Genomic DNA, 22,467 nt, shown 5'->3' with positions numbered 1-22,467 from the left:
AAGAGACAGCTATATTTGGGTCCTTTCAGCAAAATCTTGCTAGTGTATGCAATGGTGTCAGCGTTTAGAAGCTGATTATGGGATGGATCCCTGGATACGGCAGTCTCTAAATGGTCCATCCTTTCATCACAGCTAATAATGAAATCAGGTCTCACAGTTATTTGGCAGCATATATAAACACAAGTATGAGATGCTTGGAGACTGGCTTGGATTGGGACTGATGCTTTATGACTTTGGACAAGTCACTTAACCTCTCTGAATCTTGATATCTTAACGACTTAGTCAGATCAAGAGTGAACAGATTCTCAGCGACAATGTCAGTAGCTGTCAAGGTGGACCTCCCTCCCTCGAGGGACCTCGTGCTCCCTTCCTGCCTTAACCACATGTGGGGTATGTCACTTGACGCAATGAAGCCCAGATGAATCATGCTGACACTCGGAAGGGAAGGGCTAAGTGTAAACACGGTCTCGGGGACTTCTGCTCCTTGTCTTGGCTATGCAGTATATGGCTTTAAATCAGAAGAAATGGGGCAGCAGTCCTAGGTCAGCTAACTCAACGGCTTGTTGTTTCCAGGTGCTGTCTGCACCTTTCTTGTCCCTTCATGCCATACCCTCCCTGGCAGTACACCTCTCACTCTAATCAACTTATACAGAGACTGAGATACAGTCTGCCACTTGCAAAGTCTTCCTGTGTTCAGTGTGTGTGTGTGTGTGTGTGTGTGTGAGAGAGAGAGAGAGAGAGAGAGAGAGAGAGAGAGAGAGAGAGAGAGAGAGAGAGAGAGAGAGAGGCTGTAAGCTGGAAATGCAGAGGGGAAAAGGGTGTGGGTCCTTGCTTTGGTGAAGTCATGGCAGAGTCATTTCCAGCTCTCCAGTGACTTTGCAAGGATGAATGTAGAGGGCTGTGGGGATGGTGACAAGGAAAATGATCTGATAACGCTCTCTCCCTCGGAAGTGTCACAATAGCTTGTGGATTTCAGGCCTCGTGGTACCTTCCTGCCTCAACCGCATGTGGGTATTTCACTTGATGCGCACCCAGTAAGAAGAGGAGAAAGTTCCCTCAGAGTAAACAAAGGGCTAAAAGCAGAAGGGGACTGGAAGGTCGCAGGAAGCTGTGGTGAGTGGCAGCGCCTGGCAGTGAACACCCACAGGCAGGACTGTGGAGCAATGAGTAGCTTTCCTGGAAGGGTCTGATCCCCCTGATAATCCTGCTGAGGAATTCGGAGCTCTTCCTCAACGCTGTACAGACTTCGGTGTAGTGAGGAGCCTCACTCTGTTCTATCCAGACCCAGGTCCTCATTCCCAACCCCAACTCCAGAACTGGACTTAGGTTCTGTTGCATTGCAGGAAGGATATCCTATTATGCTGTTAATTAATTAATTAGTTATTCATACATGAATTGTTTGCTTTATAAAGGTGTGTGTGTGAACACTTGTGGGACCTGAATAGCAAGTGGTTTCTTCTTCATGAAAAACGTGCTTGCTTTTACTTATATATTTGAAAGCCCATACTAAGCTAAGTGATACAGAAATATTTCACATTGCACATATTAAGTATATTGTTAAAATCAAATATACACAATAAAATACTATTACAAAAATTGCATGAGAGCATATCAGAAGCACTCTGTGCTAGAATGTTAGAAATATTTCCTTTGGATGGTTGATATTTATGAGACTATTTTAATGTCTCTATTTTCCTATATATCTGTAGATTTTACAAATAAAAATCTTGTTTTGTTAAAAGTGTTTGTCATAAATCTGGCTAAGGCTTTGGGTACACTGAAAGAGAAAGAAATGGGAAAATATGAAAATCACACACTCATAAAGTCAGGTGACTAGAACAGCTCTGCTTCACACAGGATGTTATGGTGCTCACAGGACATGCTGGCTTCTTAACACCGAGTCTAACACAGATATAAATTGTCGTAATGAGACTACACTTTGTTTTCTTCCGAGAATGCTTTAATCTCCAGTTCATGGCATGGATTCTCTCCAGTGCTCCACACTATAGCCTAACTATGTCTCTCCAGTGTTAAACAGAGAATGCTTACTACTAGATTCTGTAATTCTACCTTTCTCATTCCTCCAGGACATTCCATGACCCCTAACAAGAAAGTGTCTGACCAGTCTTGGAGCAAGCACTTAGGGTGAAATTTTCTTTCCCGTCCTCTTTCTGGACACTGTGCTTAGTGAGCACCACTGTGATAGGAGCCTGCCAGTCCTGATCTAGATTCTGATTAAGACACCGCAAAGGTCGCCACATTGTTATCATTGCTAAATATCCTGACACTCATGATGTTTGCTTAGTCTCTGACGACATTTTTATCTAGAATCCTTGGGGTAGAGGATGAAGGAGTTAGGGACAGACAACACTCGCTAATTTCTCAAGGTACTGGATAAATTTTATCCAGTTACCACCTCAGACACAGCCTTTAAGAATATTGCCTTCAACTTACTGCTAAGAAAAATGGGGGGGAATCCATCCTCACCTTGACATTCGGGAGGAGCCCCACTCCAGTGTCCAGTAGCCAGGCATCTTATCACACTTGCTCCCACCAAGAGCGAGCCTTCATCACAGGAAAAGCTGCAGACTGACTGGTATGTCAGGGTACCGAAGGGATCCGAGCAGCTCACCTGGGCTTTACTCGGAACGGGAAACTCCGGACATTGCAACGCTAATGGGTAAGGAAGGCAGGGAGTTAGGAAACAGTCATTGAGAAGTGTTGTTGACACTTCTTTATCCATCTATCTGCTGATGTTCACTTTCTTCCACATTTTATTTGAATAGTGTTTCTATGAAATCGAATATACATATATCTCTTCAAGTACTTGTACATCTCTGGAGAACCAATAGCTCATTTCAAAATGAGGGCACACAGAGATTCAGGAATTCACATGGTTGTTGAAGAGTACCAGTAAGTGGTGACATAAGATGCTGCCACGTTCTTCTGGAATTTGGTTCTGTACAGCTATCCTTTGTAAAAGAAGGCAATCCTAGTGGCCTCCTTGTGACTCAGTTTCTATTTCAGAGCAAAATACTAAAAGAGGGTCACTTTGTCATGTAAGACCACAGACTGCAGACTTGGGATTTATAAAGTAACTGTTTCACCATGGCTTTGTTTATGTTTATAAAGTTGATAGCAGAGTTGGCGGCCTTAAAACCCATTGACTCTCAACTATTGGTGACACGAGTAAGGAAAGCTCTTACTAGTGTCTCATTTTAATAGAAGTCACAGAACCCAGAGAGCCTAAAAGCTTGCTGACAAAAACCCGAGAGAACTAGACCTTGTCTGGTCCTCAGCTACCATCTCATGCTGTTCCTCGCCCACCATCCTTTTCCTCAGGGTTCGATCTCCTCAACCCGCTCCCGACACGTGAGCCAAAGCTCCTCTCGCCTTGACTCTGCTGCCCTGAACACTGTACTTAAAACTTGCTTTGCCCGCTGTTTGATCCTTGGTACCAAACACAAAGAGCCCTGTATATCTCAGAATCGCTGTGAATGAATGTCCGACAGATAAGCGAATGGTAGAGTCAAGTGCCCATAGGTGCCTGAGAGGCGCCGAGGAATGGCTGAGGAATGATTCGGGTGTCACAGTACCTTCACAGACTGGGGCTGGGGCTGTCCACTGCCCGGAGTCAGCACACTGAATGGCATCATTTCCCTTCAGCACGAACCCCTCTGCACAGAGAAAAGTGCAGCTGCTGTTGTACCCAAAGGTTCCTGTAGATGGGACGCAGTCCATGCTCCCATGGATGGGGATCTCCGGAGGTTCACACGCAATGGCTGAAGGGGAAAATGGCAGCTACTAAGTCTTTCTTAGAAGAGTCTCCTGGAAGATGCTGCTGCGTTCCTGCCCACATCGCCCACACAATCCAAACCTCAAATCTTTCTTTGTCGAAAAGGAAAACTACCCATCCCGTGTCCCCCTTTGCCTGCCTCTCTTCAGATCTCAGTTTTGACATTATTTTCCTTCAGAAGGCATCCCTGGCCACCCTCACTGAGCGGTAGGGACTCCTTGGGTGGGTTCTCCTAGACTCTACAACATTTATTGGATTCTAAAAGAAGAGATGAAGGGAAAATGGGCTCAAGAGGAAGCAGATGAAATGGTGTGGCTTGCTGTACATGCTATGACCTAGTGCTGTAGGATGATCCCGTGTGGGCTGTGTCCCTAGAACACAGGATGTTAATCAGACATTGTTTGCCTAGTTAGTGCTGCTCAAAGTGAGTTCCTGCACATAGCTATACTCAGAATGACCCTGGTTCTGATAAAGTCTAGTTTCCTGACACCCTTCTGTGCAGGTGTTACCTCTCTAGATGTCTGCAGATTTGCAGAGCACAGATAGATACCACCCTTTCACTCTGACCTCTAGTTTTTACATTATCAGAGCACATAAGGGCCAGATGTCCTCTGGTCTCTTCTTTTTCTTTATATCCATGAAAAATGCGAGTCAGAAATGTCATGTGATCTCCTAAGTCTGTGTGTTCACATGTATACATGCCGGACCTCGTGTGTGTGTGTGTGTGTGTGTGTGTGTTGGTGTGGATGCCAGGTGTCTTTATCATTCTCTACCTTATTTCTGAGATAGAGTCTCTTATTGAGCATGGGTATCGCTGTTGTGGCTAGACTGGCTGGCCTGGGAACTCAAGGATCTTCCCATCTCTCATTCCCCTGCTCAAATGCTGAGGTGACAGGCACATGCCACCACGTCTGGCTTTTATGCTGATTCTGAGGCACAAATTCAGAGACTCATGTTTGAATAGCAAGTGCTTTGCCCACTGAACCATTGCCCCAACCTCACCCAGAAGCCTCACAGCTAAGGGTATTTGAGTCTGGCTTGTAATCCAGATCTGGGATTTTATGAATCTAGGCTTCAATCTTCTACTCTCTCCCCCCCATCCCTGCCCTGTAAGATGAAGGGATGAAGCATCCGAACACTGCTCAGTTTCCATGTATTATGCAATCGTCTGGGATAGCCCCACAGCTATCCTTCAATGCAGGTTCCCTTATTCATTTGCAGAGCCCACCTCCAAAGCTTTTGACCCCAGATCTCCATCATCCCTGTAGCTACTGCTTTAACTCCTTCTCAAGTATAAGCTATTGCCCTGCGGAGGCCCAGCCGATGGGACGGGAAGGGGATGTGATTGAAACAGGCAGAACGTGAAATAAGCAAGTGCCCAGGTCTATCCTCTGTGTTGTGCACTTGCCGTTCCTTCTCTTTACTTTGTCTTTATTTTAATTTATGTTTTAGACAGGGTGTCATTATTTAGCCCAGGCTGACATTTAATTTGCAGAAATCCTACTGTCTTGGGCTCTCAAGTGCTGAGATTACATCCATGTGACACCATATCCTGAGCATACTTGCTATTTCATTGTGTGCATTTTCCATGCGTAGTTTTCACAATGCACCTGGTGACTCTTAGCCTTATTTCACAGATGAGAAATCTCACAACCTCCAGAGGTTGAACAAATACAATCCTAGAGAAGGTGGCCTTGACATTAGGAGTCCCTGGTCATTCTACCATGGCAAGGCTCCTTCTAGGTGATATTGAAAGCTGTGGAAAATAATCTTACCTTCACAGGTTGGCAGTGGTTCACTCCACTGACCAGAGCCAGTGCAGTGGAGTGTGTTGGAGCCCCTTGCTCGATATCCAGGCTGGCACTCAAATTTACAGCTGGAGTCGTAGGCAAAGGCAGCAATCGGGTGCATACAGGCCATGGTTCCATGGGGAGGGGCTTCCAGGCTCCGACATTGCACAGCTGAACAGAAAAACCAATGAGAAAGAAATGGAAAAACAATCCAGATGGACAGAAGCTACTTGCACAGAGAACAGCGAGCAAGGCTCAGCCTTTGGAAACTAGATGGAGCCGGGAAGATGTCTAGACATGGAGTACCAGACCTCAGAGTGACCTGAACCTTGTAAGAGAGACCTCCAGTCCTAACATTCTCTATGCTTTGTGTCTTACATGTCTGACCCAGAAGGTTATTTAGTGTCTATACATTGATGTATTTGCCCTCTTATATAAAATATCTGAATGATGCATTGTAAGTCTGTCCCTGAAGGTCTATGGATTCATGTATTTGCCCTCTTATATGAGATGTATGAATGATGCCATTCTGAAACTGGGGGTGGGGAGTTAGGGAAAGGGACTTTTCTCTTTTGATTATAGCAAAATCATCCCATTGCTTTTCCACAGACTGATACTGTGTCCCCATCCCAGATGTATATAACCTAGCTCAGAAGCTGATGGCAGGAAAATTAAAATTTGACAACTCAGGATGGCTTCTCTCCAAGACGGCCAAGTTTCATCTACGCTACGGCTAGGATGGTGCTGATGGGTGGGGGAAGAATCTTGTATATTCCAATGTCCTGACACTTGCTTCAACACTCTGGAGCTGGAACTAGTCTCACTCCAGGTAATCCATTGCTCCATCTCTGGCCAAATTAAATGAGTCTCTCTCTTGACAATGAAGCTACAGATAGACCTGGGCTGGAATGTTCCTGCAGGGCAGTTGTATAGCCAGGCTTCCTCCTTCAGGACGGCTCAGGGCTGAGCATGAGGAGGCCAAGAAAACACACAGAGCTGTGATGTTCACTCTAGGACAAGTTTTATCCAGCCTTTGGATGCGTTAAGAATCTGTGGCATTTATACTTTCTCAATGTGTCAGTTAAGGCTAGTCTTAGTTGGTTAAGTAGAACTAAGTGGCTGTTTAGAGATCTGAACGCCCATACTTTTAAGTACCAAAAGGAAAGGAGTTCCTTTGCAATGCTTTCCCCTAGGGATAAAAAAAAAAATTAACTACCACCTCTATGCAGGTAGGAGAAGCATCGTGAAAATGAAAATTCGGATTAACCTGCTTAACTAACAACTGTGGTAACTTGAATTTCCATCTAGTGCAGATCTTTATTATTTCTCGAGGTTTTATTTTTTAATTTTTAACTTTAAAAGATTTTATGTGTATGGGTGTTTTGCCCGCATGTATATCAGTACACTACTTGACTGCCTGGTGCCTGCAGAGGCCAAAAGAGGGCAGTGGATTCCCTGGAACTGGAGTTAAAAATGGCTGTGAATCACCATGCAGGTGCTGGGAACTGAACCTGGATCCTTTAGGAGAACAACCAGGGCTCTGAACCACGGAGGCACCTTTTTAGCCCCATTTCTCAATCCCACCATCCCCACAGATAACCTGTCAGGCCCTAATTATTTAGCATGGATAGAAAGGGTAAGGTGGATGTACCTTCACACTTCGGGGGGTTATTTGTCCAGATCCCCGAAGCCAAACATTGCAGCTCGCTGGGGCCATCCAGCTCGTAGCCCTCAGCACAGCTGAAGGTGCACTGTGACTTGAAGGAGAACTCCCCCAGGGGATGGCTGCAGTTCATGAGAACATGTTGAGGGATGTCGACTTTTCCACACTCCTTGACTGTAGGGAACAAAATGTTGGTTCTTTTTCTTATTGAAGACCCACTCTGCTACATTTACAGTGAGCTGTAACTCTTCTTGCTCTCTCCTTTTAGGCTCCTAACCCCAGCCCTCCATCCTAATCTACTTTCTTTGTATTGCCAGCATCATAGAAAATCATCACTTCTTTTTTTTTTTTTTTTGATGGCTGAATTCACTCAACATTTTTTTTTAAATTTGAATGTGTAACACTAAGTTTAAGATTTTCATTTAAAATCTTTTTATGATGTTTATTTTTATTTTGGGTGCACTGGTGTTTTGCCTCCATACATGTCTGTGTGAAGGTGTTGAGTCTCCTGGAACTGGCATGACAGGCAGGTGTGAGCTGCCATGTGGGTGCTAGGAATTGAACCTGGGTACTCTGGAAGAGCAGCCAGTGCTCTTAGTTGCTGAACCATCTCTCTAGTCCTACAGCTTCCTGTCTTTCTATTTCTCTTTTACTCCCTGAACTATCATGAGTGAATGTTCTGTTCAAGATTAAAGTGATTCTATCCCAAATGTTTGGAGACAACTGTATGGGCAGGCAGTCATAGAGTACTGGGGCTCTTGCCTTTACTTGCCAGAGAGTCCATCATAAGTTACTTTCTGGCATCGTCTTTCACATAAGAACAACATTACCCTGGAGCATCACCACCCAAGTTCCAGCCTCACCGTGTTCACACTCTGGCCCATAGAAGCCCGGGTAGCAGGAGCAGGTATAGCTCCCAATGGTCTCGATGCACTCCCCTTGGTTGCTGCAGGACATGTCCTGGCAGGAGGCTGTGTGGATAAGAGAAAGGTCAGAATCACAGGCGTTCACAGGAAACAAGACACAGATGCCAACCTCTCAGGAGCCATGTAGAGGGTCAGCCTGTGTCCCACGAAGGGCATCACGAGGATAAGAGCAATGGAAGGCCCTGGCTGATAATGTGACTAATACTAAATAAACAAGCAACAAACAGAATTGTATAAGGTGACCCGGGATGTGAGTGGTATTCAGTACTGGTAGGCATTCGTTACAATGGTGTCTCTGAGGGACAGTAATGAATTTCCTTTCATTTTGTTATCTTCTTATGTTAATGCATCGTGGTGCAGAGGAGTTCTAAACGTAAAATTTAGAAGACTGGTTCCCAGTCCTAAGATCATCATAGAATTACTCTAAGGCCCCCGTTTGACTGCACATTTAGTGTTTCCAAACAAGGGCACAGCTGTGTGTAGACACAAAGCCACAAATGCAGTCACAAATAGATGCATGGACAGAGGAACTCTTTCATGTCAAGCAAAAATCGGTTGTGGTTTTCTAACCCAAAATATCCATGCCCTGATGGTCATTTTTACTCCAAGGTGGTTAGAAAATAAATGTGGTGGTGTCAGTGGTGGGGTAGCCATGCACGGTTCCCAAGCCATTTAACAACATGTCTAGTTCTTTGGGTCTCCAGGAAGGAGACCTGAAAAATCTTGTAGATAATTATCTCAGCAAGTAAACTTAATATCTCGTTGCAATATTCCTGTCTACCTGTCATGTCTCTCCCACAGGAAACTTCTGAACATCTTAGGGTATAAAATGCCAGTCACTGTCTAGAAGTATGGGTCATTCAGGATGGATCATACCAGCATTATGGAAAATTGTACCTTGTTGTCAGGTACAGAGATAACACCACTATGTCAGTAATTCTCATGTATTTTATATCTTGCCTTTTTTTTTGAAAATCACAAGGCCTTAAGAAAGTGACCTTTCCTGAGCACCGTGTCACCAGTAATAAGAAGGATGATCAACGCGCTCGGTAATTCTGAGAGTTTTGCACTTTCTCATGCCCGACTTTATACTCCTCAACCAGGAAAGGCATGTTTTGAAGAGATGGTGTCAGCTACGGGTTGGGGGTTGGGGGGAGGTCTCACCTGTGTAGCACAGGGCCCGCTTTCGTTTAAAACAGGGTTCATCATTCCACTTGCCAGGGGCCGAGTTACTCTTGATGTAGATCTCCACACAGTCCTGGTTGTTCTTCTTGTTGTTGGGCTCGTTGTCGGCCCAGTTCTCAGCCTCCTCTGTGAGCGTCTTATTTGTTCCCACCCAGGTCCACTTATTGTTGATCTTTCGGATACCAATCCAGTAGTAAGAGTTGAAGAATGGGATGACGTCATTGAGGTGAGCGATTTCATTCTTATTCTGGATGGCCACTAAGTCTGTGAAGTGCCTCCTGCAGAACGCCCGTGAGTTATTCCACGAGTATGCCTTTGTGCTGTAGTTATAGGTCCACGCAGCCACTTCCTTCTGATTTACAAGCTCTGCGGGGTGGAAACGAGCATCGTATTAGTATCCCTCACTGGGTGGAGTGTGTTCCTAAGCTTCTGCAAATAAGATGAACAGCTCACCAGAAGATGAATGCCAAGAGCAAGGCGATTTTCTGCCTGATTTTATTTTAGAGGGAAAAAGAGTGTTTTCAGGGTTTTCTATTTTTCACCTAAAAGTGAAGACAAAAGCCAGGGCAAGAAAGCACTCTTCTAAAAGATTCTGGATTTTGGGAAATGGCTCAGCAGTTAAGAGGACTGACTGCTCTTCCAGAGGTCCTGAGTTCAATTCCCAACAACCACGTGGTAGCTCCGAGCCATCTGTGATGAGATCTGATGCCCTACTCTGGTGTGTCTGAAGACAGTTGTACAGCATATACATTAAATACATAAATCTTTTTTAAAAAGATTCTGGATGTTAAAAGATTTGGGATTCCAAGATTCCTGAAACAGGGCAGAACTTAGGGGTCATTCAGCCTACTCTTTCATAAAACAAACAAACAAACAAACAAACAAAAAAACCCACCACCACCACCACCAGCAACAACAACAAAAAAACAAAAACAAAAAAAAACCTGAAAGAGACAAACGAGTAGTTTGTCCAAAAGCCCACATAAAAGGCCACAGGGAAAGTGCAATGCCTGCTTGTGATTTGGAGCCTCTGCCCGCTCAGTTTCAGGGCTACCATGTTTACTTTCTTCCTGATAGAACACCTACTTCTTTGTTTATATGTTTTCGTTGAGTCAGGATCTTCCAGCATAGCTGAGGCTGGCCTGGAACTCTGCCTCCACCCGCCCCCCCAAGTACTGGAATCCCAAGCACCACCATGCCTGGTAACCTCCTTGCCTTGCCCTTGTGGCCTTCCTATCCTTCCTCCCTGGCAAATCTCTCCCCTTCAGCTTTTCTTTTTGGCTTCAGATAAACTTTGTCTTTCTTCCTTCAGGCTCCCGCTTTTCTTATTCTATTATTGGTGTAATAGGTTTCTATGATGTGCCCCATACCCACCCCTCTGAATCCTTTTGACTGTGGGTCCTTCCTTAATCCTCATTGTGAATCACAGTGTTTGACCCTAAACAGCCTGCTAAACTAGTGAGATGCTGCAGGGCTTTGGCAGAGCTCGGGTTAGAAACATCTCCCAATTTGCAGCCACACATTTTACATCCCTTAGCTGTTTCTCCTGGATAAATCACCTCCTCCAATTCTGCTTCTTCGGGGGTTAAAATGGACTCTTCTTTGCAAGTGCTTATGATATCACATGAGATAAATAAAATGTGTTCCCTCTGATACAGAGGTTGTTATGGGAGCCAGAGGGAGCTCACAGGGCAAAGAGGCCAGTTCTCCAGAAGAGGTGGACAATGCCAGCAATCAGGCTTGGAAACAACTCCTTTCCTGTTGACAGAGTTCCCTTTCGATTCGACTCTCCCCTGCCATATTTCCACCTTCCTCACCAGCACCTCTGTGGTGTTGTTTTTGCCCTGACGCTTTCCTCTGGAGGCAAACAGAGCTGTACACAGATGTAATCTCAGTGCATCAGAGGCTGAGGCAGAAAGGTCACAGGTTTGAGGCCAGCCTGGTCTGCATAGTAGAACCTATCTAGAAAGAAAGAAAGAAAGAAAGAAAGAAAGAGAGAGAGAGAGAGAGAGAAAGAGAGAGAGAGAGAGAAAGACAGACAGGAAGGAAGGAAGGAAGAAAGAAAGAAAGAAAGAAAGAAAGAAAGAAAGAAAGAAAGAAAGAAAGAAAGAAGAGAAGAAGGAGGAGGAGGAGGCGGCAGTGGCGGAGGTTTATTTTGACATAGACAGTATTACACTATTGTTTTATCAACTAAAGTTTTCTTTTTGTTTCAGGCCTGCTACCAAAAACTTCCTGTGATGAGTATATCAATACCACATATCAAATCGTTTACTTTGACTTTGAAAAACATTACTTTTATTTTTCAAAAAGATTTATTTAGTTTGTGTGTGAGTGTGTGTGTGTGCCCATGTGTGTTTATGTGCAATACTTGTGTAGAGATATTAGCTGAACCAGGAGAGTGTCAGGTCCCTGGGAACTGGAGTTACGGGAGGGAGGTTGTAAACCAGTTGCTATAGGTGCTGGAAACTAAACCTGGGCCTTCTGAAACAAAACAAAACAAAACAAAACAAAACAAAACAAAACAAAACAAAACAAAACAAAACAAAACAAAACAAAACAGCGAATGCCCTTAATGGTTGAGTCATCTTCCCAGCCTCCAAAATTATGGTTAAAGAAACTCAAATGTTTTTGTGAGTCGCTGAGAATGCTGAGGGCCTGTGTCTGCCTTTCCTAATGATGATGTTGAGCCTGGATGTTTCGGCTTGTGACTTCTGAAGCCTTGTAGACCAGTGAGATAGTGTCAGGGGTGTTTTTCTTTCAGGACTCTGGGTGTGAACAGTTTCCTAGGCCTCACAGCAGGCTGCTGCCCTAAACTTCTACTTGACCCAGGGATCTCTCCTAATTTCAGCCTCAGGTGAAGAGTTAACCTAGCATTTACCAGAGATCAAAGCACTGAACCAGATGAGTTGAGCCCCTCCCAGGATCACACTCCGGAGTCTTGGCATCCAAGAACCTTTTGGGCAGCCGGCCTGAAACAAAAGAGAAAGCTTCCTTTTAATATCTACAAACAACCAATGAAATGGTAGAAATTTGGTTGATGATCACTGGGGTGTTAGACACCTTCTACTTCCTTCTCATTTCTCACCACTCTCCTGAGTCCTAGCCTAACAAGTCTGTGAAGATCATATCAAACCTATTGGCTTTTAAAGATGCTTTCAACAGATAAGTGCTAGAAATGTTCACCTTGTCTGAGTTCTCACTGTATACAGTAATATGGAACTTGTAGCATCTAGATAACATCTTATAAATGACAGCTGCAGACTTTGACACACAAGCTGTCCATCTGACATTTTCACCTTCAAAAACCTTCAAAAGATTTCAAACTCATACTGCATTGTCTTTGAAGATGCAGAGTGTGAAGCATACCAAGGTGAGCAGGGCTTCCAATATCTGCCCAAAGCAGCTCTAACTTTGTCACCAACATAAAAAGAGTAGCTTTGTAATTAAATGTAGTGTTTCTACCCCTTTGGAGAAATAACTGCTTAAAACCATTACTGCATAGAAATTCTGAATTGTCACAGAGCACACTGTAGAAACAGATGATGCATGGTATACTGTAGAATGACGTATGACATATACTGCTGACCGCAGCCTAACCAGAGTCCAAGACGTGCACAACTCAAATCATAGCCAGTTTTCTCAACAGTGGTGGTTGGCATTTGCAAGTTTAAAACTTTCTACTTTGGAATTTATGAACTCTGGGTTTTGTCAGTAAGTATATATAGTATTCTTACAAACTAGAACATCACTCAGCTGACCTCTGGATAATCATCTCTCCAACCCAAAATTTGTAGTATATTTTTCATAGCTTAATTGTGTGCTAAAAATAATTGTCATGGTGATGACATTTTAAAAATTTTAACCTGCAGAGATTTATGATTCCAGATTATTAAAGATATTTTATTTGTATTTATTACTTATTTTTATAAATATAAGAAAGACCTTCTGTCTAAAAATACATTAGGTTATTCAGGAGATGGTGGTGCACACCTTTGATCCCAGCACTCAGATGGGTTTCTGTGAGTTCAAGGCCAGCCTGGTCGACAGAGCAAGATCTAGGGCAGCCAGAGCTATGCAGACAAACTGTGTCTTGAAAAACTACATATATATACGTGTATGTATGTGTATATATATATATATATATATATATATATATATATATATATATATATATGTGTGTGTGTGTGTGTGTGTGTGTGTGTGCATGTATGTATGTATATATAGTGTGTGTATATGTATATATATATATGTATATATGTATATATATGTATATATGTATATATGCATATACTTACATATATATGATGTTACAATTTTGTAAAGGAAGTATAGAATGGGCTCAGCATTTAAGGAGAGAAAGTGACTAGTAGGAGTGTTCTTGTTATTAAGCTTCGCTCAGGGCTTGTGTTACCAGCTCACTCTAATATTTAGTTACCTTTGTCAAACTTTAAGAAAGAACATAACAGCTCTTTAAAGAGATACATTTATAATATTCTGGAAATCCAATCATAATTTTAAAATTTATGAAGAAAATCCTATCTCTCCACTCAAAGGGGAAGTTACACGGTTTTCCAAAAGTTTGGACACATGGGAAAAAACGTATTACTGATGAACACAACAGTGCAGCCTGGTGCCAAGGTCCCATGGTAGCTGGGGTCTAGTGTTAGCTTGAGACTGGGCCTTTTCCACTCTGAGGATCATGACAGTTTTACATCCATTGCTGTTCTACCTGTGCCTTGGGGAAGTGGCTTGTCCCACTAATGGGATTCCTGAGCATTTGGGGGTCCCTGAGGGTATGCCCAAAGGAAGGTAGGAGGAGAGTGAGTTGGTGAGGCTTCTAAGTGTTTTTTTATCATCATGCATCATCTACTCATTTGTTCTCTGCATTAACTTACTTAAACTTTTAAATAAGCTTTTTTAAAAACACAATCCCCAATAGAGGTACTTCCTATTCTGAGTTGTCTGTTTATTTGTATAAACTTTCAAACAAGACTTTGTTTAAACTAAAATTTCCCCAACTTTAAAAAAAAATTGGGAGGTGCTCTAATCAAGTCATAACAGAAAAAGAACAGAAGTATCTGTGCACCCTGATTCAACAGGACACATTTGCTCTTCAGAATCACTGAACACCAAGATTCATCTTCCTGGGCTAATACGCCTCTGTTGGAGAAGCAAGGGTCAGGACCAAATCCATTCAGTACGTCTCAGTGGGTGGTCTAGTCAATAATTCTGATGGTCCCCACTTCCCATCATTGAGATTAAGTGATTTGCCCAAGTTGGCTAACCAAATTCATATCAGGTCAACACATCGATTCTTATTCTCACAAGGCTCACGAACTCTGGAAACAGTGAAGAAGATGTTTATTTGGAAAGACCAGACTCCAAAAGGCTCATAGATGCCATGGTGTGTGGTAATTCTCAGGTAGTCCAGGCTAACTTTAAATTTGCTATATAGCCAGTTCCTCAGCCTTCTGTGTCCATCTCCCAAGTGCTGGGATTAAACCACCATGCTCAGGAGGGTCTCCTTGTTCTGACCATATTTATTGGACCCCAAAGTCAAACCTATGTGCCAACAGCAAGGTTGCCCCTTGACTTAATGGTAGGTGACATAATTTTATATGTGGGTATGAAGGGTGGTAGTATTTCAAAGTCTTCCTTAGTAATAATTTCCTTTCAAAATGCCCTTTAGGTACAGTGGCCCTTTATAACTGACCGTGCTCCACAGCACAGCTTTAGAGATAGTATTGGATCTAGGATGATGAAGAGTTAAGGACTCTGGTATCTGACTAAACAAGTGTTGAAACAAGAGGAAATGCCTCTCAGGAAAAGTAGCCATGTACTCTGCTAATCTTTCATGTTGTCTGGCAGCCTGCTTTAAACTGGCTGGAAAAGAGTCTGAGACCAAGTCATTTGAATAACATCCTGTGACTGCATAGATTTTGTATAAGCACCCTGGCTATCTGATATCTGATGATGGCTGTGGAGTAAAAGGAGGGAGGAGAGAGAGAGAGAGAGAGAGAGAGAGAGAGAGAGAGAGAGAGAGAGAGAGAGAGAGAGAGAGAGAGAGAGAGAGAGAGAGAGAGATATTTGCCCTTTAGCCCCCATTTGTAGGAAGAGGTATCAGCATGTAGGAGTCCCATGGCTTGCAGGTGGTGTCCAGAGCTGACCACAGAGAGGGGACCACAGCTCTGCAGTTCAGAAGCACAGGCCATGTGCCTTCTTGACCTTTGTCTGCCTGTCCAGATCCTCTTGGCTTCCTCTGCTTCCTCTGTAGCTAAAGGTTCTCACCTCCCTGGCCTCCTCTTTGTTTTCCAAGCCCCAGTTTCCACCTACTTATCAAACTGCTCTTTTGAACTTTATCATGAACTTGCAAATCACCCAACTAAACAACAGCTTTCCACCTTTATCTTTCTTGAACTCTGTACAGCAGGATTTGTGGCAGACCAACTCATTTTGCTTAGTGTACTATTTCTCTAATGTCTTGAGCAATTTTTCGAGTGTTCCTTTGACCCTCCCTCAACTCTGTCCTTGGTGTATTCCAGCTTCCATGCTTCTATTTTCTTCTTTTGCTAGACTTTAAGGTCATCTATTTGGAGATCAGCATCTTCATTTCTAGCCTTGCTCTAGAGCATGAGGCTCCCAGCACAAATACTGAGTATCCACAGGACCAGGCACATTGTCACATTCCAAAGAACCGATGGCAACAACTGAAACAAATGGCTAACTGTGGTTTCCTCCCCCAACTTCTGGTTCCTAGAAAAACCCACCATCTCAGCCTTAGGTTGGTTCTTGGTTCTTCCCCTCCCCCTCCCTCTCCCCTCCCCCTCTCATGCTCTTTCTCCCCCCCCCCATGCTCTCCCTCCCTCCCCTGCTCTTCTCTTTGCTTGTTCTAGGCCTCTTTGCTTTCTCCTCTCCTCTCCTCTCCTCTCCTCTCCTCTCCTCTCCTCTCCTCTCCTCTCCTCTCCTCTCCTCTCCTCTCCTCTCCTCTCCTCTCCTCCCCTCCCCTCTCCTCTCCTCTCCCTATACACATGAGTGAGTAATGAAATTTGAAATAAACTAAATGAACCAATATAAATAAAGTAACAATGTAATAGAGTGACTGGAAATAAGACAGATGTGTGCTATATATATATATATACACACACACACACACACACACACACATATATCTCGGAGGAAATCAAATTTCTATCCCTGAAAGTTTCCCTGACGCTCTTTGATATGAGAGAAACAAGAACATGATGGCTCCCTCTCCTGCATCCCTGGATAAGCTTGACTGACTTAACTCCATGCAGATAGGAAGTAGGAATAAGGGGAGAAGTGGGGAGATGCAGGGATTTTCCATAGGTGGTATGCTTCAAGAACCCTAGAGGACAGGAAATAGCGACCACTCTTTAAAACAAAAGCAAGTTTCACTGCAACTTTCTGGTTTACGTGTGACTCTGAAAGGCTCTGACACTATAGGAAGTGTGTACAGCCGATGCAAATTCTTATAATCAAACAGTAACATTGACCTGAGCCCCTTCACCTACATCACCATGGTAACCTGAACTCCTTCATCATGGAGGAGCAGGGAGGAGGAACCAAGAATCTTTCCCTTCTTTGAACACTTTACAACAACCTGTCATCAAATCCTAATGACTTTACCATCTGGTGAGAACCTGGACACTCTCCAAATTTTCACTTGAATTGCCACAGGGCTGGCTTACATGTTATTATTTCTTTTCTGGAGCTAAGAAATCAGCTTCTGATTAGCCTCTTTTCCTGAAGATTACCTATTACTAATTCTCTAAAGATTACCTAATTTCTCTTAAGATTACCTATTGCTAATTCTCTAAAATGTAATCCAAACAATTCTTTTCCTCTCTCTTTCTCTCTCTCTCTCCCTCTCTCTTTTCCTCTCTCTCTCTCTCTCTCTCTCTCTCTCTCTCTCTCTCTCTCTTTCTTTCTTTCTTTCTTTCTTCTCATGTTGAGTTCAAACACAGGACTTTGTGAATGCTAGGCAAGTTTTTGAACTATATCGCATGCCAGGACTGATATTTGTAACATAATAAGGTCATATTGCTCTACTACTTAAACACCTTCAGTGATTCCTCATCTCTAAGCAACACATTCAAACTATAAGACCCTTCAAAACATGGCTCCCTCCTGTTGATGGTTCTCTTCTGCTGCTTCTTAACTACCCACATCCTTTTGATAACACCACAATGCACTTATAATAAGAGATGCTATAATTTCTGAAATGCATTGTATGTTCCCTGTGTTTTTACACTAAGAGTACCCATGTGTGTCAGCCCAACTCCCTGAGTCCCTAATTTTCTCCTTAAAGGAACTTTGCTATCAGGAACACTTCCTTCTCCATACCAAACAACCACTCCCTAGTTATTCTCTCTGAGTTTTTCCCCATTGGTTATTTCAACAATGACTAAGTTCCTAAAATATCTCAGGCACATTTCCAGAGATAAAGAGTTAAAGTCATGAAAATAGACTCAGTTTTTATCCTCATAGAATGGGTATGTATCATAGCACTGAACACATATGAACATGCAGGGCAGTAGTGCTCAGGGAAGAAATAAAATTGGACTGTGTGACAGACTGACAGGTGAGTTATATCAGAAAGGGACTTCAAGGCAGTCCTCTGCAGGAAGGTGACATTTAGTCCAACAGCAAAATGATCAGGGAAAACTGTCAAGTGGGAATCAGAGAGAAGAACACGGAACAAGTGTAATGCCAGTTTAAAGAAAGAAATGAGCTGGAGCGTACGGCGTAAAGGGCAGATGGCTGCGACAGAAAGTAGTGGAAAGATAAAGCTAGCTTCTTGGACCAAAGCAAGGGATGAGATCTTGTTCTAATTGTGGGGAGAAGTCAGTGGGCAACTTTAAAAGAAATACAAAGTGTTCTGATATTGTGGTAGAGGGGCAAGATCCTCGCAGTCACCCCCAAAAAATAATATAGAGAAAATACCTTGTCTCTAAGTCAAGTAAATTTCAAATAAACATAAGGCAAGTCCCATGATCTGTACATTCCGAATCCAAGCAGACATTTAAGTTGGATTAGTCATGAAATTATGTTAAACGAAATAGTAGCATTAAGATCAAAGACATTTTAAAAAATCTACAAGATCTTAGCTGAGTTACAACCCTAAATTTTCTTTGCACATTGCAAAGCATCTGACTTGCCTTTCCGGCAGAGAAGTTAGACAAGGTAGTGGCTGTCATCATAAAATCAGCCTCCCCAGGGGCTGTGCTCAGTACTGCCTCCTGTGTCAAAAATCACTTTGGGGTGTGTGTGTGTGTGTGTGTGTGTGTGAGAGAGAGAGAGAGAGAGAGAGAGAGAGAGAGAGAGAGAGAGAGAGAGAGAGAGAGAGACTTGGCTAATAATCTTCTCTATACAGGACTCTAAAGACGCATACTCTAAGAGCTGATTGCCAGCCTAGAACAACATGGGACAGATAAAATAGAAGGAACAGAAGAAACTGGAAGGCAAAGCCTGGAGTGGTTAAAAGTTTACATGAAGTGATCCTGTAGTACTCCTTGGCCTGCTAAAGCCTTGACAGGCCTCAGGATAATATAACTTTAAATCTCTAATCAGGAGCCATTCCCTGTGAGCTGGTTGAAAAACGTCCCACGTGGTACACCTTAACTTCATTCTCCTGGGCCCTAGGTGAAGCCACTGCCTAAATATGAAGCAGATTTCAGACAGACAGGCTGAGGTTCCTGAATCCTGAGAGCCACATGTGCTTAGAGAGGAAGCAATCTGCCTGTGAATTATTACAATCAACCCCAGGGATGGGTCCTTACCACTTCATTGCCGAGCCCCAGCCGCCTGTATAGGTAGAGCTGAGGAGCACCCGAGTAAAACACAAAGATGGGAAACCTAAGGGTCTTCTGGAGCCCACCCAGAAGTCCAAGAACCTCCTTATAGTTGTCTAGAAAGGCCAGTGTATGTGGATATTTATATTTTCATCTAGGGACAGGAACAATTTATCAGAATCCCGAACAATGCCAACATCCATGCCACCATGTCGTTGAAATAGCAGAGGATGCCAAAAAGAATAGAAGGAAGAGATTGATGGCTCATTCAGTTACGTCAACGTCAACCAATTCAGAAGAATGGCATGCTAAAAGATATAACTAATCCCATTCTCTGCCACAGTGATTGAAATAGTGAAGGCGCAAATGTCATCCTTGTGTCTCTATTTTACTACACTCACGCGTGCGCGATACCCCAATACCCCAACTATGCATGTTTTATCTGGAGTCACTGTACCGAGTTCAAAATTACCTGGATATCCTAGGATCTCCCTTCAATCCCCGACCTCACTATACCTCTGGAGTTTTCTCTTTCTCTAAAACAGTAGCTAGAATTTGCTAATCATTTACACATCAGCCTCAGATAAAACACTTCAGTGCAATCTTATTTAATCTTTACTATGATGTTGTATAAGAATATTATTATTACATTCCATTTGCATATGAAAAAAACTGGGTTAGCAACACTAAAGATAGAAATTTAGATTAGAACCGTGTGCATATTCTAGATTGGTCCTAGAAAACTCCCGATATTTAGAGCAGGGTTGGGAAGGCTGAGAATTAGAAGCTCTTCCATTGTAGATATGCCCCAAAGCCCTTCTCATCCTTCCGTTTATCCTAGAGAAAAAGACCGACTTAGCAAAGAGGTGTTATCCTTGCCAAGATCTCCTCCACGGAGTTCCTGCAAGTTCCAGTAGAAAAGCAGCCTCTGTGTAGGCAGAGAATGGCAGCAACATCAAGTCTTAACGAGCATGTAGCCATTGCTTAAGTGCCTGCCTTCTGTAAGCCACAATGGTTCTATTCGCAAAATGGAAATTATCCAAACTTAAAAGAATATTGAGAGAATCAAAATGATCAGCCGGCTTTTAAAACTGCTTGCAAACTGCGCATGATGATGTCCACCTACAAGCCTTTGGCTACCCTGGGAAGCTGAGACAGGAGGATAGTGAGTTTAAAGAGTCAAGATAATAAGACCCCATTTCAAAAGGAGAGAAAGAAAATGTCTTCAAACTCTACCAAGGCTATTCAGCATAAAGCCCCGTGGCTATTGCTGGTCCTTACATTCTGAATCTTTCTTCTGTCTGCTTCAGACACAAGCCCCTTCAACTCCTCTACTTCCCATACAGTGAAAAATGAGCTTACCATGTCCTCTCTGATCCGTCTGGCTTTCTTCCCTCTAGCCAAAACCACACTTCTTATACTTTTGCTGCCTCCCCTTGATGTCAGGCTGCCTAACAAAACAACTTCCTATTCGCTTTCCAGAAATGTATCACGGCCTTTCCCCTAAAGTTGGCCTGTTGATACTGCAGAAACAGTGTTGGCAGCTAGGAAGGAGCTTTTGCCAGGGGGGCAGCAGGTCAACCCTTCCACAGGAGACCGTCTGGAGACAGGCGCAGGTGTGAATCATGCCTGGACATCCCAGACTGAGCAAGGCAGGAACAGGACCCATGCACCCAGGGGTCAGGTTTCCTTTGATTATGACAGGAGTGCCAATCTAAGGTCGTAAGGTTTGGAATACTTGCTCTGTACTCGTCATACATTCCCAGTGTAAATTCCAGTTAATGGTGGACGCCAGAGAATGGTTAGGATTCCAGTAGACTTCAGAGGGGACAAAACAAAAAATAGAAGAAAAAAAAAACCTAGGCAGGTAGAAAAGGGAAAATCCAGGGAAAGTTTCTGACACTTGGGGACTATTGCTGGAAATGGTTTTGAAGTGACATATAGAAAAGGCATGAGCTATCTGAAAACGCTGTCTCTCATGTCAAAAGAGGAAAAATAGAAAGGTGTGGTGGCACCTGCCTATAATCGCAGAAGTCGAGAGATGGATAGAGGAGGGTTCTGAGTTCTAGGGGAGAATTGGCTAGAAAAGCAGACCCTGCCTGCGATGAGTGCAAGCTAGCACTGCCTACAACGCACTCAGAGCTCTGCATGGTATTATTCTAAACACTGAGTATATAATTGCCCTACATTCTGTGCTTGGGGACTGTTATTCTGTTATCACGTTATTCACATGGCCGAGGAGACTGAGTCATGAACTTACTCACCTCATACGTTGGCCATCAGGGGAGTCAGGCAGTCTGGAGGGTGTGGACTCTAAAAAAATGGGAAGGGCAAGGATTTCTTTTCTCAGAGCATGTGGCATGTGGGGCCAAGCATTCTGTTAGTGCAATAGTTAGGATTTTGGTCCATACATTTAAACTTCTCAAGACCTATTCTTATTCCATTTGTAGTCATCAATTGGGCTAATCGTTTAATTAATTAAAAGCTAAATTAATTAGATTCTCTACACTACTTTCTCAACTGCTAATCAGGATGATACTAATGGATTTTACCTCACAGAGTTTTGTGAAATTACATAGGTTGGTACAAGAAGACGGCTGGAAATAATAGCAGACACACAGTAGGTGCTCCAAAAAATGTCGCTAGTCATGGCTACTTTCCAGGTGGGTAGTAAAATAAAAAAGCTAAATGTTTTGTATCAAGTTGGAAAAAAAAACCCTCACAATTTATCCTTCTAGAATTATAGTTAATAGTGTTGGCCATTATTTTCTTTTTATTCTCTCTATGATTGTTATAGTTTCTGCACAGACATCCCAAGGATAGGTTCAAAATTGGGGAAAGGGATAGGATCTGGGAAAACTTCAAAAGGTAAACATGAACTAAGGGATGTGTGAACCTGCGGAATGTGTGAAGCTGCTTTCCCACCCTGGGACATAGGACCAAGGCAAGGAGCCGAATACACGGTTAAGGTAGAAAGGTTGTTTAAGGAGGTGGTCATGAAGAATGGCCACAGAGGAATAATGGAAACTGACTTAGAAAAAGAATGGGGAACTCTGAGCTTGCGTGACACAGGGATTTAGAGCCCACACCCGCCAGACTGCCTGACTCCCCTGATGGCCAACTGTATGAGGTAAGTTCGTGACTCAGTCTCCTCAGCCATGTGAATAATGTGATAACAGAATAACACTCCCCAAGCATGTAATGTAGGGCAATTATACACACTCAGTGTTTAGAAAAATACCATGCAGAGCGCTGAGCGTGTTGTAGGCAGTGCTAGCTTGCACTCATTGCTCCA

General features: G+C 43.3%; 1 protein-coding gene across 1 annotated transcript in view; it reads right to left on the bottom strand.

Annotated features, from left to right (window-relative positions):
* Nucleotides 1-20,566, bottom strand: part of Selp (selectin P) — a 34,286-nt gene extending 13,720 nt beyond the window's left edge. Inside the window, exons 1-8 of the mRNA XM_021171735.3 lie at nt 20,535-20,566; nt 12,239-12,329; nt 9,340-9,726; nt 8,113-8,220; nt 7,238-7,423; nt 5,572-5,757; nt 3,597-3,782; nt 2,488-2,673 (exon numbers count right to left, since the gene is read on the bottom strand). Coding sequence (XP_021027394.1) covers nt 2,488-2,673; nt 3,597-3,782; nt 5,572-5,757; nt 7,238-7,423; nt 8,113-8,220; nt 9,340-9,726; nt 12,239-12,329; nt 20,535-20,537 — 1,333 coding nt within the window. The 5' untranslated portion in view covers nt 20,538-20,566. The remainder of the gene's footprint in view (nt 1-2,487; nt 2,674-3,596; nt 3,783-5,571; nt 5,758-7,237; nt 7,424-8,112; nt 8,221-9,339; nt 9,727-12,238; nt 12,330-20,534) is intronic.
* Between the last annotated feature and the right edge of the window lie 1,901 nt (nt 20,567-22,467).

This window comes from Mus caroli, unplaced genomic scaffold (assembly GCF_978045245.1).
Source record: "Mus caroli unplaced genomic scaffold, Mus_caroli_1 scaffold_1, whole genome shotgun sequence".
In the NCBI taxonomy this organism is placed as follows: domain Eukaryota; kingdom Metazoa; phylum Chordata; class Mammalia; order Rodentia; family Muridae; genus Mus; species Mus caroli.
Note: the sequence above shows the minus strand (reverse complement) of the source record. Positions and strands in the feature narration are given on the sequence as shown.